At 44.2% G+C, this 16196-nt stretch overlaps 1 protein-coding gene and 1 long non-coding RNA gene across 24 annotated transcripts in view; one reads left to right on the forward strand and one right to left on the reverse strand.

The window, feature by feature from the left end:
- The window catches only part of LOC144338147 (uncharacterized), a 71062-nt gene extending 59022 nt beyond the window's left edge, over positions 1–12040 (reverse strand). Inside the window, exon 1 of the long non-coding RNA XR_013411993.1 lies at positions 11445–12040. This is a non-coding gene — a long non-coding RNA (uncharacterized LOC144338147). The remainder of the gene's footprint in view (positions 1–11444) is intronic.
- TNRC6A (trinucleotide repeat containing adaptor 6A) overlaps positions 1–16196 on the forward strand; it is a 214654-nt gene that overhangs the window by 99035 nt on the left and 99423 nt on the right. For 22 of the 23 annotated variants that reach the window (XM_077986569.1, XM_077986580.1, XM_077986582.1 and 19 more), the window contains exons 1-2: positions 13464–13638; positions 14049–14096. The exons of the other annotated variant lie outside the window; for it this stretch is intronic. Coding sequence is in view for 15 of the 22 variants with exons in the window: in XM_077986566.1 (XP_077842692.1) it covers positions 13634–13638; positions 14049–14096 (53 nt within the window). In the remaining 7 variants the exon portion in view is untranslated. Of the gene's footprint in view, positions 1–13463; positions 13639–14048; positions 14097–16196 lie in introns of those variants that run through there. 23 annotated transcript variants of the gene reach the window in all.

Consider the following 16196-nt stretch of genomic DNA (forward strand, 5'->3'; position numbering starts at 1 on the left):
TTAGCTAAAGACCCAAGCATGACCATCCCCAGATCTCTGGAGTTCTCTATTTGTGTGGTTCTCTCCTCTTTGGTACTCTGACCTGCAAACTCTAGTCACCTTGGTCTCTACAGACACTGAGCTGCATTGCTTCAACTCAAGAAGTCCACTGTGCTTGGGTTTTCCCTTCCTGTGCCACCGTACCAGTGCCTGGAAACTCTCCTCAAGCAATAATCTAGGGCAACCATTGGGTCCACCTCATTTCTTTCCCATCTCTTGGGGTTCACTGTCCTCCTTTGCTTGATGTCTAACGTTTTGAAAACAGTTGTTTCATAAATTTTGTCTGTATTTTTAGCTATTTCAGGAGGGAGGGGTAAATACAGTTTCAGTTACTTCATGGTGACTGGAAACAGAAGCTCTTACTCCTCATCAAACATATAATGAATGGGCTGGGTGCAGTGGCTCACACCTGGAATCCCAGCACTTTGGGAGGCTGAGACGGGTGGATCACGAGGTCAAGAGATAAGAGACCATCCTGGCAGACATGGTGAAACCCTGTCTCTATGAAAAATACCAAAAATTTGCTCGGCACAATGGTGCACACCTGCAGTCCAGCTACTCGGGAGGCTGAGGCAGGAGGATCACTTGAACCCAGGATCAGAGGTTGCAGTGAGCCAAGATCGTGCCATTGCACTCCAGCCTGGCGACAGAGCAAGACTCCATCTCAAAAAAAAAAAAAGAAAGAAAAGAAAAAGAAAACTTGAATGAATGAATAAATGAACTGATTAATAAATAGATACATTTATTTCTGTCTGTATAGACACAGTTTCCTACGTTATTGTAATAATTGCTATTATTTATTTATTTATTGAAACAGGGCCTCACAATATTGCCCAGGGCTGGAGTGCAGTGGTACATTCACGGCTCCCTGCAGCCTTGATCTCCTGGACTCAAGTGAACCCCCTGACCAGCCTCCTGAGTAGCTAGGACTACAGGCATGAGTCACTGCCCCTGGCCTCATTATTTATTTTAATGTCCAAGTTATTTTAACTTAGTCAGTGAGTATAAGAATCATTAAATACAAGAATGCTTAATGTAGCATTTCTCCACCAAAGTTCATAGGCTGAGAGCAAGGAGGACAGCCTCTAAGGAAAAGCTGGGCACCATTATCAGAAAAAATAGGGAAGCAACAAATGATTATTTTAGCAATGAATATCCGAAGGACCTAATAAGAGGCAGAAGTACCCACTTTATCCTCAGTGAAACAATGAATGTGTCTGCTGGATCTGGCGGCAGGCCAGAGCATCATGGAAAGAATGTTGTTTGCATTCGTCAGATAAAGCAAAACCCAGGAGATCCCAGAGATCATGCAGAAGTCTAGGAGAATCCAATTCTTGCTGGCAGTCATGATGTTAACGAACAGGTTAACAAACTAGAGAACAGTGGTGCTTGTTGTCATGTCATTAAACTTCTTGGAAGAAAGAAAGATAATGTTCATCCTTTTTTATTTTTTGAGAAGGAGTTTTGCTCTGCCACCCAGGCTGGAGTGCAATGGTGCCACCTCGGCTCACTGCAACCTCCGCCTCCTGGGTTCAAGCAATTCTCCTGCCTCAGCCTCAGCCTCCCAAGTAGCTGGATTATAGGCATGTGCTACCACGCCCAGCTAATTTTGTATTTTTAGTAGAGACAGGGTTTTCCATGTTGGCCAGACTGGTCTCGAACTCCTGACCTCTGATGATCTGCCCACCTCAGCCTCCCAAAGTGCTGGGACCACAGGCATGTGCCCCCACGGTCAGCCCGTTCATTCTTCGTATTCAACAAATATGAATTCCAAGCTTAATATTTCCCAGGCACTACTCTAGGTACTGGAGAATACAACACTGAATGCAGCAGACAAGTCTCCACTCCCGGAAGCATTCTCTGCTGGCACTGCCTGGATAAAATGAGTTATCGCATGAGAGAGATTCCAGCCCTAAATGCTTAACGCGTTCTTTTCAGAGGGCTATGTTTCCACCTGAATAGGAGGGGGCAAGAATGATAGCTACATTACTATTGGTACTTGACTCACATCTATATTCTTACAAGATCCAGAGCATTTCAGGGCAGGCTTACCAAGGGAGGTAGCATTTGAACTGAGCTTTGAAGCAGGAGTTTGTTAGGTAGACATAATAGGAGAGGACTTCCATTCAGAGGAAATAACATGTTCAAGTCATAGAGGCTTTGAAAAACACAAGTAATAATTCACTATTGCTGAAGCACAATATAGGGATTGTCAGAAATATGGCAGGCTAGGTAGCAAGAGTTCTTGAAGAATCTTTTACGCTACACAAGGAGTTTCAGGTAGAATTCTACAGAATATAGCCATTCAAGAATTCATAGGCTGGGCGCGTTGGCTGACACGTGTAATCCCAGCACTTTGGGAGGCTGAGGCGGGCGGATCACGAGGTCAGGAGATTGAGACCATCCTGGTTAACACGGTGAAACCCCGTCTCTACTAAAAATGCAAAAAAATTAGCTGGGCGTGGTAATTTTGTATTAGCGGGCACCTGTAGTCCCAGCTACTCGGGGTGCTGAGGCAGGAGAATGGCATGAACATAGGAGGCGGAGCTTGCCGTGAGCAGAGATCGCACCACTGCACTCCAGCCTGGGCTACAGAGCGAGACTCCATCTCAAAAAAAAAAAAAAAAAAAAGAATTCATAGCACCAGCAGGACCTTAACAGATTAACTAGTTAGAAAGACCTCTTTGGTGGTGATGTGGATTTCTGGATAGAGAGAGATAAGCAGGCCGGGTGCAGTAGCTCACACCTATAATCCCAGCACTTTGGGAGGCTGAGGTGGGTGGATCACCTGAGGTCAGGAGTTTGAGACCAGCCTGTCCAATATGGTGAAACCCTGTATCTACTAAAAATACCAAAATTAGCCGGGCATGGTGGTGGGCGCCTGTAATCCCAGCTACTTGGGAGTCTGAGGCAGGCAGAATCGCTTGAACCCAGGAGGCGGAGGTTGCAGTGAGCCAAGATTGCATCACTGCATTCCAGCCTGGAAGACAGAGCGAGACTCTGTCTCAAAAAAAAAAAAATAAAATAATAATAATAAAGGAAAGGAAAAGAAAAAGAGATAAGCAGACTGTGGAAAATTATTTATTCATTTAATAAGTATTATTGAGGGCCTAATATGTACTAGGCATTGTGCTAGAGGTGGCAATGTACTGATGAACAGGCAGATGTGGCCTTTGCTCTCCTGGCACTTACAAAAAAATCAGGAGAACCAAAGATTAAACAAAGCCAGGGGCAGTGACAGACACTTGTAATCATAGGACTTAGGGAGGCCCAGGTGAGATCATTTAGGCTCAGGAGTTCAGGAGTTTGAGACTGGGCAAGATAGGGAGATCCTATCTTTATGAAAAATTTTAAAAATTAGTTGGTGCCAGGCATGGTGGCTCACGCTTGTAATCCCAACACTTTGGGAGGTGTGTAGATCACCTGAGGTCAGGAGTTCAAGACCAGCCTGGCCAACATAGCGAAACCCCATCTCTACTAAAAATATAAAAATCAGCCGAGCGTGGTGGCAGATCCCTGTAATCCCAGCTACTCAGGAGGCTGAGATGTGAGAATCATTGAACCTGGGAGGCAGAGGTTGCAGTGAGCTGCGATCATGCCACTGCAGTCTAGCCTGGGTGATAGAATGAGACCCTGTCTCAAAAAATAAATAAATAAAATAAAAGTAAAAATTAGTTGAGTGTGATGGTGTGAGTCTGTAGTCCCAGCAACTCAGGAGACTGGGGCAGGAGGATCACTTGAGCCCAGGAGTTCAAGGCTGCAGTGAGCTATAATTGCACCATTGCACTCCAGCTCAGGCAACAGAGTAAGATCTTGTCTCAAAAAACAAAACAAAAATTTAAACAAGCAACAGTAACATTTCATTAGAAACGTGATTAATGCTATGAGAGTGTAGAGGATGTCTTTAGAATATGTAACTGGGAGGGAGACCTTTTGAGTCAAGGCAGGTGCTGGTCAGGAAAGTCCTGGGGAAGTTACGTCTGGGTTGAGAGGGGAAAGATGGGGAGGAGCAAGCATGTCTGAGGCATGGCAGGCAAGAGAGAATGACGATAAGATAACATCAGGGAGATGTTATAGAACATGTTAAAGGTTTCAGGCTTTAAACAGAGAGACCTGGAAATCCTTTCTGCTATTTTAAGCAGAAAAGAAGATGATCCAGCTTTCATTTTCAGAAAAATTAACAGTCTGGCCAACATAGCAAGGCCCTGTCTACAAATAATAATAATAATAATAATAATAATAATAATAATAATAATAAACATTAGCCAGCCATGGCAGCTCACATCTGTAGTCCCAGCTACTCAGGAGGCTGAGGCAGGAGGATCACTTAAGCCTGGGAGTTGGAGGCTGCACTGAGCTGTGATCACACCACTGTACTCCCGTCTGGGTTATACAGCTAGACCTTGTCTCAAAAAAAGAAAAAGAGGCCAGGTGTGGTGGCTCACACTTGTAATCCCAGTGCTTTGGGAGGCCAAGGCTGGTGGATCGCCTGAAGTCAGGAGTTCGAGACCAGCCTGGTCAACATGGTGAAAGCCCGTCCCTACAGAAAATACAAAAAAAAAAAAAATTAGCCAAGCATGGTGGCAGGCTCCTGTAATGGTGGCAGGCTCCTATAATCCCAGCTACTCAGGAGGCTGAGGCAGGGAGAATTGCTTGAACGCGGGAGGTGGAGGTTGTAGTGAGCCAAGATCATGCCATTGTACTTTGCACTCCAGCCTGGGCAAGAAGAGCAAAACTTCATCTCAAAAGAAAAAAAAAGAATTAAGGCTGTGGTATGGAGAATGGTTTTGACGGGCTAAGAATGAACAGCTGCAAAGCTGTTGAGGAGGGGCAGCAACTAGAACTCTTGACGAGGTTGAGATGCAACTGGGTACAACTATTTTAGACATGTTTTCTAGTTTCTTATATAGTCAAATATACACTTACCTTGTGATCCAGTAATTCTATTTCTGGGTATTTATCCAAGAGAAATAGAAACACATGCCTACTATCCACAAAAATAGACTTGTACAAGAACTGTTCATACCAGATTTACTCATAATAGCCCCAAACTGGAAACAACCCAAATGTCAATTAACACAAGGAAGAGGCTGGGTGTGGTGGCTCATGCCTGTAATCCCAGCACTTTGGGAGGCTGAGGCAGGTGGACTGCTTGAGCCCAAAGAGTTTGAGACCAGCCTGGACAACATGGCAAAACCCCAACTCTACAAAAAATACAAAAATTAGCCCAGCCTGGTGGCATATGCCTTTGGTCCCAGCTACCCATGAGGCTGAGGTGGGAGGATGGCTCCAGCCTGGAAAGTGGAGGTACAGTGAGCTAGATGGCACTACTGCACTACAATCTGGGTGACAGAGTGAGACCCTGTATCAAAATGATAATAGAAACAACTATTATTATTATTATTTTAAAACAAGAGGATGAGTAAACAAACTGTGGTATATCCATTCAAAATAATACTTGGCAGCAATAAAGAGGAACGAACTTAATACATGCAATCATGTGAATGACTCTCACAGGCATGTTGAGCAAGAGAAGTCAAGCCCAAAAGAATATACACAGTATGACTTCATTTATATGAGGATCTAAAACAGACAGCACTAATTTGTGGTGATGTGAATCAGAAAAGTGGTTTCCTGGTGGTAGGTGTATGTGGGAGGAGAACAGGTGAGTCACTGAGAAGGGGCACAAGGGAATTTTCTAGAGTGCTAAAAGTGTTCTATATAGTGACTGTGGTAATGGCTACATGGGTATATTTATTGGTCAAAATGCATTACATTTTTCACTTTAAATGTGTGAGTATACCTATAACCCCAGTGCTTTGGGAGGCCAAGGTGGGAGGATCATTAGAGGCCAGGCATTGAAGACCAGCCTGAGCAACATAGTGAGACCCCATCTCTATAAAAAGTAATAAAAAAATTAGCTGAGTGTGGTGACACATACCTGTCATTCTTGCTCTTTGGGAAGCTGAGATGGGAGGATCCCTTGAGCCCAGGAATTTGAGGCTGCGACGAGCTATGATTGTGCCACAACACTCTAGCCTGGGTGACAGAACAAGACTTCAAATATTTATTTATTTAGAAACAGAGTCTCTGTCACTCAGGCTGGAGTGCAGTGGCACAATCTTGGCTCACTGCAACCTCCAGCTCTCAGGTTCAAGTGATTCTCCTACGTCAGCCTCCCAAGTAGTTGGGATTACAGGCACCCGCCACCACATCCGGCTAATTTTTGTATTTTTAGTGAAGACGGGGTCTCATCATGTTGGCCAGGCTGGCTTTGAACTTCTGACCCCAAATGATCCACCTGGCTCGGCCTCCCAAAGTACTGGGATTACAGGTGTGAGCCACTGTGCCTTGCCAAGACCCAACTCTTAAATAAAGTGTGACTTTTATTGTATACGAACACAACAACAAAAAAGAGGCAAAGAAAATGAATCTTTGGAATTTTCAGGGTGTTCTATGGGATGGCAGTGGAGAAACAGAGGGAGAGAAGACAAAGAAAGCAGATTAGAGACCAGATGACTTGCTGATACATTGCATGAGAGGCAGGGAAGAGTCAGAACTAACGCTTAGGTTTCTGGCTGGGGCAGCTAAGTGACTAGTGGTGTTATTACCGAACTGGGGGAAAACTGGGAAAGGGTCAGGTCCATGTAGGATGTTGGTTGGGTCAGGGGAGGAATGAGGAGGCTAAATTTTGACGTGTCAGCCTGAAATACCCAGGAGATATTACGTGGGCCCATTATGCCACAATCATCCTGTTTCTCTCTTGCCTTGCTGGTTTCTTCATTACAGTATCAGATTTTCCAGGATTCATTCCTTGGCTCTTCTCATCCTCCACAGCAATGGTTCTCAGTAAGTAACACTTCACCTCCACTCCCCAGAGGGTTTGGGGGAAATGGCTGAAGCGTTTTTGGTTGAGGGGAGATGTATGCTATTAAGAGTCCGTGGCGGCAGGGCGCAGTGGCTCACGCCTGTAATCCTAGCACTTTGGGAGGCTGAAGCAGGAGGATCACCTGAGGTCAGGGGTTCAAGACAAGCCTAGCCAACATGGCGAAACTCTGTCTCTACTAAAAATACAAAAATTAGCTGGGTGTGGTGGCATGCGCTTGTAATCTCAGCTACTTGGGGGGCTGAGATAGGAGAATCGCTTGAACTCGCAAGGTGGAGGTTGCAGTGAGCCGAGATGGCGCCACTGCACTCCAGCCTGGGTGACAGAGCAAGACTCTGTCAAGAAAAAAAAAAAGAAAGTCGGTGGCTAGGAGTTGTGGATGCTGAACAGAGTTAATTCCACAAAACGAGGAATTCCCCCCTGACTGGCCATTCACATAGGTAAAAGGGATGTTTATAATTATCTGAGTACCTAACTTTTTTTGTTGTTCCATTTTAATTATTGCAAAATTTCCAGTAATGCAATTATCACATACATTGAGAGAGAACTGTTTTCTATTTGTTCAGAACTTGACTGAGAGTTGTTCTCCACTGCAGAAAAATTACATCTCCAACATAACTACAGTTCTTGGTGTGTGAGTAATCAATTAATCACTGCTGTGACTATTTATAGTAATGATACTACACATAGGTGTTGATACCTAGTTATCCCACTGTGTCTTCTAGTGTAGACCATTTCCAAACATTTACATAATGAAAGACATTTTATTTTATTATGGTTACTTTTATTTCTATTTTATATCAGAGATGTCAATATGCACGTATTTTGAAATTATGTCTTAGGTAAATTAAGACATAATTATCCATGATTATCACGTTGGGATAGAAAGAGGTGGTGTTACAAAACATTTGTTATCAAAAGGCGTGTAGGATCTAATATGGTTAAGAAAAACAGTTCTGCAACGTAGCGGACTCTGGAAGCAAATCACTTGGTTGGTTGCTTGTTTTATCATTTACTATTTTAATATGACATTGAGCAAGTTAATTACCCTCATCTGCTAAGTGGGGGTAATATTTCTATCTCACATGGCTATGTGAAAACAACAATTAATAATTAATTTTAATATTTGTGAAGCACTTAGAAAAGAGCCTGACTGGCATATATTAACTTCCAAATACATTTTAGTTAAATAAGATAAAAACACTTGGCTGTCCACGGTGGCTCACGCCTGTAATCCCAGCACTTTGGGAGGCTGAGGCAGGTGGATCACCTGAGCTCAGGAGTTCGAGGCCAGCCTGGGCAACATGGTGAAACCCCATCTCTATAAAAAATACAAGAAGTAGCCAGGTGCAGTGGTTTGTGCCTGTAGCCTCAGCTACTTGAGGCTGAGGTGGGAGGATCACTTAAGCCCAGGAGGTGGAGGTTGCAGTGAGCTGAGATTGTGCCACCACACTCCAGCCAGGGCAACAGAGCGAGACCTTGTTAAAATAAATAAATAAATAAATAAACAAACAAACAAATAAATAAGTACATTCTCTCCAGGAACTCATATCCATGTTCATATTTATACATAATTGTGAAAAAAATCTAAAATTTAAAAATATTATGCACGAACCTTGCCTAAAAATATACTTATATATCTCACAATGGTGTTTGGTAAAGCCTTGGGAGGAAAACAAAATCTTTTCTTTCAAGTACGTAATTTCCAAAGTATTAGACTCATCATTTGCCCTTCTCAGTAAGAGAAGGAGGAGAAGTTAGAGAACATTTATGTCCTGATAACTTCAAAAGCCATAGGAACAAAGACAAATGGAGAAAAAGGGCTTATTTAAAATTAAATTTGTACAGCCTGTTTCTCTTTATAGGACCTTGTTTCTGGTTCCATTCCTAATGGATTGATGCAAGTAAAATGAAAATGACAACATTAGCAGATTCATTTATTTATTGAGAAAAGGTCTCACGCTGTCACCCAGACTGGAGTACAGTGGCATTATCTTGGCTTACTGCAACCTACCCCCCGGCCCAGGCTCTGTAATCCCAGCAGCTGGGATTACAGATGCACACCACCCCACCTGGTTAATTTTTGTATTTTTAGTAGAGATGAGGTTTTGCCATGTTGCCCAGGCTGATCTCGAACTCCTGAGCTCCAGCAATCCATTTGCCTCGGTCAGGCAGATTCAAAGCCAAATACAGTATGAAGCCTGTTTCCCTCCGCACTGATAACCCACAAATGTAACCATAAACGTAACCCTCCAGCCTCAGACCCGCTCCTCTGCTGCTCCCCAGCTCCTCTCTCCATTCTCAGGTGAAGCTTTACATTTTCAAAGAAACGTTCTTTGTTGCATAGTCAATGTGGTGTTCCCTTGTTTTACACTTTCTTAGAGCAACATTCCTATCCTTCTGTGCACTTGCCATAGTTTGTAATTATACACTTTTTGTTTGCTTAAGAAAAAAAAAAAATCGGCCAGGCACAGTGGCTCATGCCTGTAATCCCAGCACTTTGGGAGGCCGAAGCAGATGAATCACTTGAGGTCAGGAGTTTGAGACCAACCTAGCCAACATGGTAAAAACCCCGTCTCTACTAAAAATACAAAAATTAGCCAGATGTGGTGGCACAGTCTGTAATCCTAGCTACTGAAGAGGCTGAAGCAAGGGAGTCGCTTGAACCCAGGGGACAGAGATTGCAGTGATCTGAGATCATGCCACTGCACTCCAGCCTGGGTGATGGAATGAGACTATGTCTAAACAAAAAAAAAAAAAGACTGGGCGTGGTGGCTCACACCTGTAATCCCAGCACTTTGGGAGGCTGAGGCGGGCGAATCACAAGGTCAGGAGATTGAGACCATCCTGGCTAACACAGTGAAACCCTTTCTCTACTGAAAATACAAAAAATCAGCCGGGCATGGTGGCGGGCACCCGTAGTCCCAGCTACTCCGGAGACTGAGGCAGGAGAATGGTGTGAACTCAGGAGGCGGAGCTTGCAGTGAGCCGAGATTGCACCACTGCACTCCTGCCTGGGCGACAGAGCGAGACTTCGTCTCAAAAAAAAAAAAAATCTGTCTGCGTTGAAGGCAGTCCTAGCACAGTGCCTGGCACGCACATAGTAGGTGCTCAATAAATATTGTGTGAATGAATTGTCATTTTGGCATTCAAGGGTACACAGGTGAGACAAGGGTTAAGGTTTAAATTTTCAAGTCATCTGCATTCAGAGAGTAGTTAAATACAACAGAATAAATGAGATTACCCATCCTAAAGAGACAGTAGAGAAGGGGGAAGGACAGAAGTCTGGAACAAAGCCTTGGGAGTGGGGGGATCTCCAACATTTATTTGATATAAAACAGAAGATGCTAGCAAAACATACCAAAAAAAGAAAAGAAAAGGCTAGAAAGGTAAAAAGAACTCCAGAAGAATATAATGTTAAGATGGCCTACCAAAGAGATTCTCTTAAGAAGGAGGGAGGGTTAGGTTGTGGCAAATGTAGCTAAGAAGTAAATCAAGATGAAGACAGACATATTTCCATTGAGTCTGGTACCCTCAAAGTCACTTGCGACCTTCATAAGAGCAGTTTTGGAGGAGGGATGGGGATATCAGGTTAAAGATTGCTGGGAGACGGAGGAGAGCCAGTGAAGGTGCTTGTGCTGAACACTTTCCCAAGAAAGCATTGTTGGGAACAAGAGCAGAAAAACGGAGCTGGAGAGGAACGATGCATCAAGGGAGGTTTGGGCTTTTTACTTTTTAATGAGTTTGTATGGTGATGGGAAATACTCAGTAGAGAATGATTATTTAGTAAAAAGAAAAGATAGTAACAGGAAAAGATCCCTTAATGGGTCCCACATAAGGAATCAGTGTTGATCTCATATTGTCATTTTTTTTTGATGTATGCACCAAGTTTAAGTAAGAGATAATTTAAAAGTGACTAGCATGACCTCATATAGAACACTCTACACCGCAGCCCAGGAAGGCTCAGATGGGACGTCCAATCACTGTCGACAAACCTTCTGGAAATCACATCATTTTTTTTTCCCCTAAGACAGAGTTTCACTCTTGTTGCCCAGGCTGGAGTGCAATGGCGTGATCTCAGCTCACTGCAACCTCTGCCTCCTGGGTTCAAGCGATTCTCCTGCCTCAGCCTCCCGATTAGCTGGGATTACAGGCATGCGTCAGTATGCCTGGCTAAGTTTTTATTTTTAGTAGAGGCCAGGTTTCATCATGTCGGCCAGGCTGGTCTCAGATGATCCGCCCACTTCGGCCTCCCAAAGTGCGTGAGCCACTGCACCAGGCCAAGAAATCACATCTTATTAGCTTCTCTGGAGCTGGGAATTAGTTCCAGGCTTTCTCAACCTTGGTGCTATTGGCATTTTGGTTCAGATACTCCAGTGTTGTAGGGGACTGTCCTACGCATCGTAGAATATTTAACAGAATCCCTGGTCTGTAGCTATTAGATACCAATCGGTAGCAGCCAGTGTGACAACCAAAAAGTTCATTGCTAAATGTCCCCAGGGGTAGGGATGGGGGCAACATTGTCCCAATTAAGAATCACTGAGTTATTAAAACCTAAAAAAGTCTAATAAAAAAATCAGCCAATATCAACAGCTGTGCAAATGTTGATAAACATGACTGTTTTCATTGCCTTATGCTGTTGTGAAAAATTATTCCTAAACCTGGTACGAAAGCATATTGTGCCATAAGTATATGTTCATATTTTTAAACTCCTAATGAAATACCGTAGTAACTTTTTAAACATTTTAAGTGGAAAGGATTACGAAAGAAAAACAAATATGAGTATAGGTAAGTGAACCTCAGGGATGATAGCGGGAAAAGGAAAGTCACTAGCATTTATTCGGTGCCCACTACGTTTTACATTTTGTAAACCTGATTTTTTTTTAAAAAAGTGTTTTTTATATGCTCATTGCAAAACACAACAAAACAGATACAGTAAAAGAAGAAAAGGAAAAAAGTCATCATCAGTTAACATTTTGGTGCATATGTTTCATGACTGTGCATTCACTCACTAGCTTATCCTCTCCGAGAGGATAGGAACCCAGTATGTCTAAGGAAGTTTTGTTTGTTTTAATGGGACAGATTCAAGCATGTTGTAAAGCCAGTTGAGGCTGGGCGATCACCCGAGGTCAGGAGTTCAAGACCAGCCTGGCCAACATGGCAAAACCCCGTCATCACTAAAAATACAAAAATTAGCCCGGTGCAGTGGTGCGCGTCTGTAATCCCAGCTACTCAGGAGGCTGAGGCAGAAGAATTGCTTGAACCCGGGAGGCGGAGGTTGCGGTGATCGCGCCACTGCACTCCAGCCTGAGAGACAGAGCGAGACTCTGTCTTAAAAAAAATAATAATAATAAAATAAAAATAAAAAAATAAAGCCAGTTGAAGGACTTAGGTTAGAAAAAGGAGAATGGGATGATCCAGAGTGGGGTTTCTGAGAAAGTATAAAGGTTATAGATTTTAAGCACAGAGGAGGAATTATCTTTAAATTAGAAGAAAAAGCATGATGAAAGGTTGGAAAGAACACATGCAAGTGAAAATATGTATCTTACGGTATCTACATGTATTACATATTGTATCTACCTGCAGATATGTATGTCTTATTTTATCTACATGTAGGTATACATGTATACTTTTAATGTACACATATGCATCTGTGTCTACATATATACATATCGTAGTGTATCTACATGTATGTATCTTATTGTGTCTGCACTAAGGTGTTTCTTACTGTGTGAGCTACTTTGGAACCTGCTTTTTCACTTATTCTATTGCAACCATTTCCCTCATGCCGGGATTATTCCTCCACATCATTTTTACAGTGTCTTAATACATGCCAGTAGCTGTCTTCGAAGCCATCTAGTAGCGCTGGACATTTTGGCTGTTTACAATTTTTCACCATCATCAATACCACAGCTTAGTATCTCGATGGTGAAATATTTGCAGATACCCAGAATTATTTCCTGAGCAGAAAATCCGTGCAGGCGGAACTGCTGAGTCAAAGGTCGGTGGATAAAAATCGCTTTTAAGCCTCACAACCCGCCTCAGGTATGCATTCTTTACCTGAGGAGGAAAAGAGAAGCAGAGAGGTTAAATAACTGACCCAAGGTCAAAAATAATTATAAGTGGCTGAATTCAAAAGCAGCGCGGGCTCATCAGGCTGAGGTTGGGGTAGGATTTGCGTTTTAGGCAATTGTTTTTTTTTTTTTTTGGCGTGTGTCAGTGGGGGAGGGGCCGGGCGGCGGGTAGGAAACTTGTGTCGCAGCAAAGAAGGAGGAGGGGAGGGACTCCCCTCCTTCTCGGTCAGACCGGAGCCGGCCGCACCGAAAAAGGTTGGGCTCGGGGCTCCGCAGGGCCCCCAGCCACTCCGCGGGGCGCCTCGGAGGCTGTGACCCCCAGGGAGGTCCGGCTGGGTGCAGCGTGCCACGCCAGAGCGGTTGCCAAGGACCTGCCCCGTCTGCGGGTCCAGTTGCTAGGGCCTCCATCTTGGGGGGGCCAGTGGCCGCGGCGCCCCCGGAAGGGGTTGCCGAGTGGGGCATTCACTTCCGGTCTGGGGCCTGCGGCGGCGGCGGTGTCGGCGGCGGCGGCAGCGGGTCGGTGTAGAAAATGGCGCTGGTGCAGCGGCTCGGGCCTCTCCCCGCGGCGCTGCGGAGGGCTTGAGGCTCGCGAGCCTCCTTCGCCGCGCCCCACTTGCTCGTGCACTTTACACACATGAGGTGAGCGGAACGAGGGCCTCCCTCCGGGCGGGAGGAGCCGCGGGCGCTGCCGCAGGGCCCGCAACCGCGGCGGTGGCGGCGGAGGCGGCGGCGCCGGGCGTCCCCGAGACTTAGGGCCTCGGCGGGAGGGCGCAGGCTACGTTGCTGCGGAGGCCGGGCGGGCGGCCCGGGGGAGCCTCACGCGCCGCGCCGCGCCGCAGGGGTCGGGCCGGGTTTTGCGCCTCGCCCGCGCCGCCGGACCGCAGTCCGGGCTGCAGCCCCGCAGCTTTGTGAGTCCCCCTCCCCCCCGTCCCCTCCCTTCCCCCATCCGGCCCCGGCGCGAGCCTCTGCCGCAGCAGCTCCGTTTTCACGCGCATCTCGTTTTTGTGTGTGTGTTTTTGTTTTGTTTTTGTTTTTGTTTTTTGTTTCAGAGAATTGGAAGCTAAAGCTACCAAAGACGTAGAAAGAAATCTTAGCAGGTAAGATGGGCGAGCTTTCCATCTCCCGCCCCATGATAATCGTGTATTTCTACTCCGATTCGCCCTTTCTGGGTTGAGAAGTTCCCCCGTGTCATTTTCTTCCGCACCCAGAGAGCAGACATTCGGGAGAAGCGGCCTGGAGGGAATACTGGAGGGGATTGCGGGGAGATGCGTAATTACGCGTGTTTCTTTCTTTTAAAAAAAAAAAAAAAGCGCAAAGCAATTCTTGTAAACTTAGTTAAAGCATTCTTACCCTTTTAGAATTTAATTAGGGGACTTGTGCATTAATTACTATTGTAAATGGTTGCAGGCATTGTGTGACTCATGATTGAGGCGGCCCTTATGGCGGGCTGTCAAACTGTTTTGGCTTCCCCGTTATTACTTTGTAGTTCAAATTGTTGCCTTTATAAAAAGATACTATGTGTTCGCATTTTCTTCCCCCCACCCCCCCCAACACATTGTAGTCAGGCGGATTCTGTTGCATTGGAAACAGTTTTGCCCTTGAACTTTACCAAGCATAAGCTGCGTTTTGTTTTCCTTTGAAACTCCATTTCTGTCAGTGTTCGGTGTGTGCTCTTTTTATCAGCTGGTAAAATAATTAAAAATCTTTTCTCCAGAAGAGGTTATCGTTCCTGTTGGGCCCTCTTGGGCCCTGCTGCTTTTGCATCACCGCTAAGGGAGGATTTTTGTTTTTTTTTTTAAAACGAGGTCTTTATGGAATGGAAATATTTAGCTTCATTGAGCTGTAATTGCTTAAGCATCAAGGAATTGTACTGTATTTAACTCCTTTTCACATTCATTTTCTTTCCTGCCGTCTTTTCCTTTCTTATTCACCTTTTTCTTTTGCATCATATTGGGACACTCGGGAAACTTAGCCAGTTAACCAAATCCGTGAATAGCTTTTTTTTTCTTATTTTTTTTTTCACTTGTGGAGAATAAAATAAAATTTCTGTTATCTCAGGTTTTAATGTGGTTTGCTCTTGATTATTGCAGGTTTTAGGTTTACGTTGGGGTTTTTAACACTCACATTTCAAATCGTCTGAATATTTTGCACTGTGTAGAATTGTTCCAAATTGCTGGCCTATTGAGTTTCATAAGATACTAATCTGTTCAGGTGATCGTTAAAGAATATATTCAGATGGTGAAGGATAGGCATCATTGGTTTACCCAGTAAGGGATTCTCTGTTACTCAAAATAATTATGGGATCATTTAAAGGAAATTAAGTCTGACATCACTGACTATTTGTGGTATATTTACATAAATTTTATTGTCAAAATCTAGTAAAGAAATATTAAGATACGGAAACATTAAAGAAAACAGGTTGAGCCATTAAAGTGTAGTATCAGCAGAACAGAGCTTAGAGGTCTATTTCTCCTTCCATTTTTGTTTTGTCAGGTAACTATATCAGTTTAATTCCTATGAAGGTGCTCTAGTACTTGATTAAAAATTGTCTGTACCACAGGTATAATTTTAATATTAGGTAGAACTCGAGTCTCTAGGTTGGCTATTTATCAGAGTTTGAATTCCAGCTCTGCTACTTGCAATATGACCTTGACTCTTGGCAAGTCACTTAGCCTCTCTCTGTCCAGTCTGTAAAACGAGCGGCTTGGGCCAGCCAGTTGCTGAGGTCTGTTAGGCCTTTTGGGTTACATAAAAAGGAGTAAAGTGCTGTCCATGTCCACAGAGGGCATGTACAGTCTAATAGAAAGACTATCGTAAGTGCATAAATAACAGTAATACTAGGTAGATGACGGAGGAATCAAAAGATACCAGCCCATTCATGTGCTTGAGGATATTCGGTTGGTCAGAAGGCATTAAAGGAAAAACAAATATCAAAGAGATTGTAAGGCAATGTGTACTAAGGATCCAATGAGGGGGAGCATTTCGTGCAGGTTAAAAGTGTTCTGAGGAAGGAGAGAAGTGATTAAGTGGGCAGATGCTTCCTTTAACTCCATCTTTAGCTGTGTTTGCTTTTTCACAAAAAAGTATGTATCTGTCTTTACCCATTAGTGCTCTCCCCGGGAAATCAAGGCATTGTATTCATTGAGTAACCATTTTTTGAGCATTTTCGATATTTCAAATGCGGGACTGGGCACTAA

The sequence above is a fragment of the Macaca mulatta genome, chromosome 20 (assembly GCF_049350105.2).
Source record: "Macaca mulatta isolate MMU2019108-1 chromosome 20, T2T-MMU8v2.0, whole genome shotgun sequence".
In the NCBI taxonomy this organism is placed as follows: Eukaryota; Metazoa; Chordata; class Mammalia; order Primates; family Cercopithecidae; genus Macaca; species Macaca mulatta.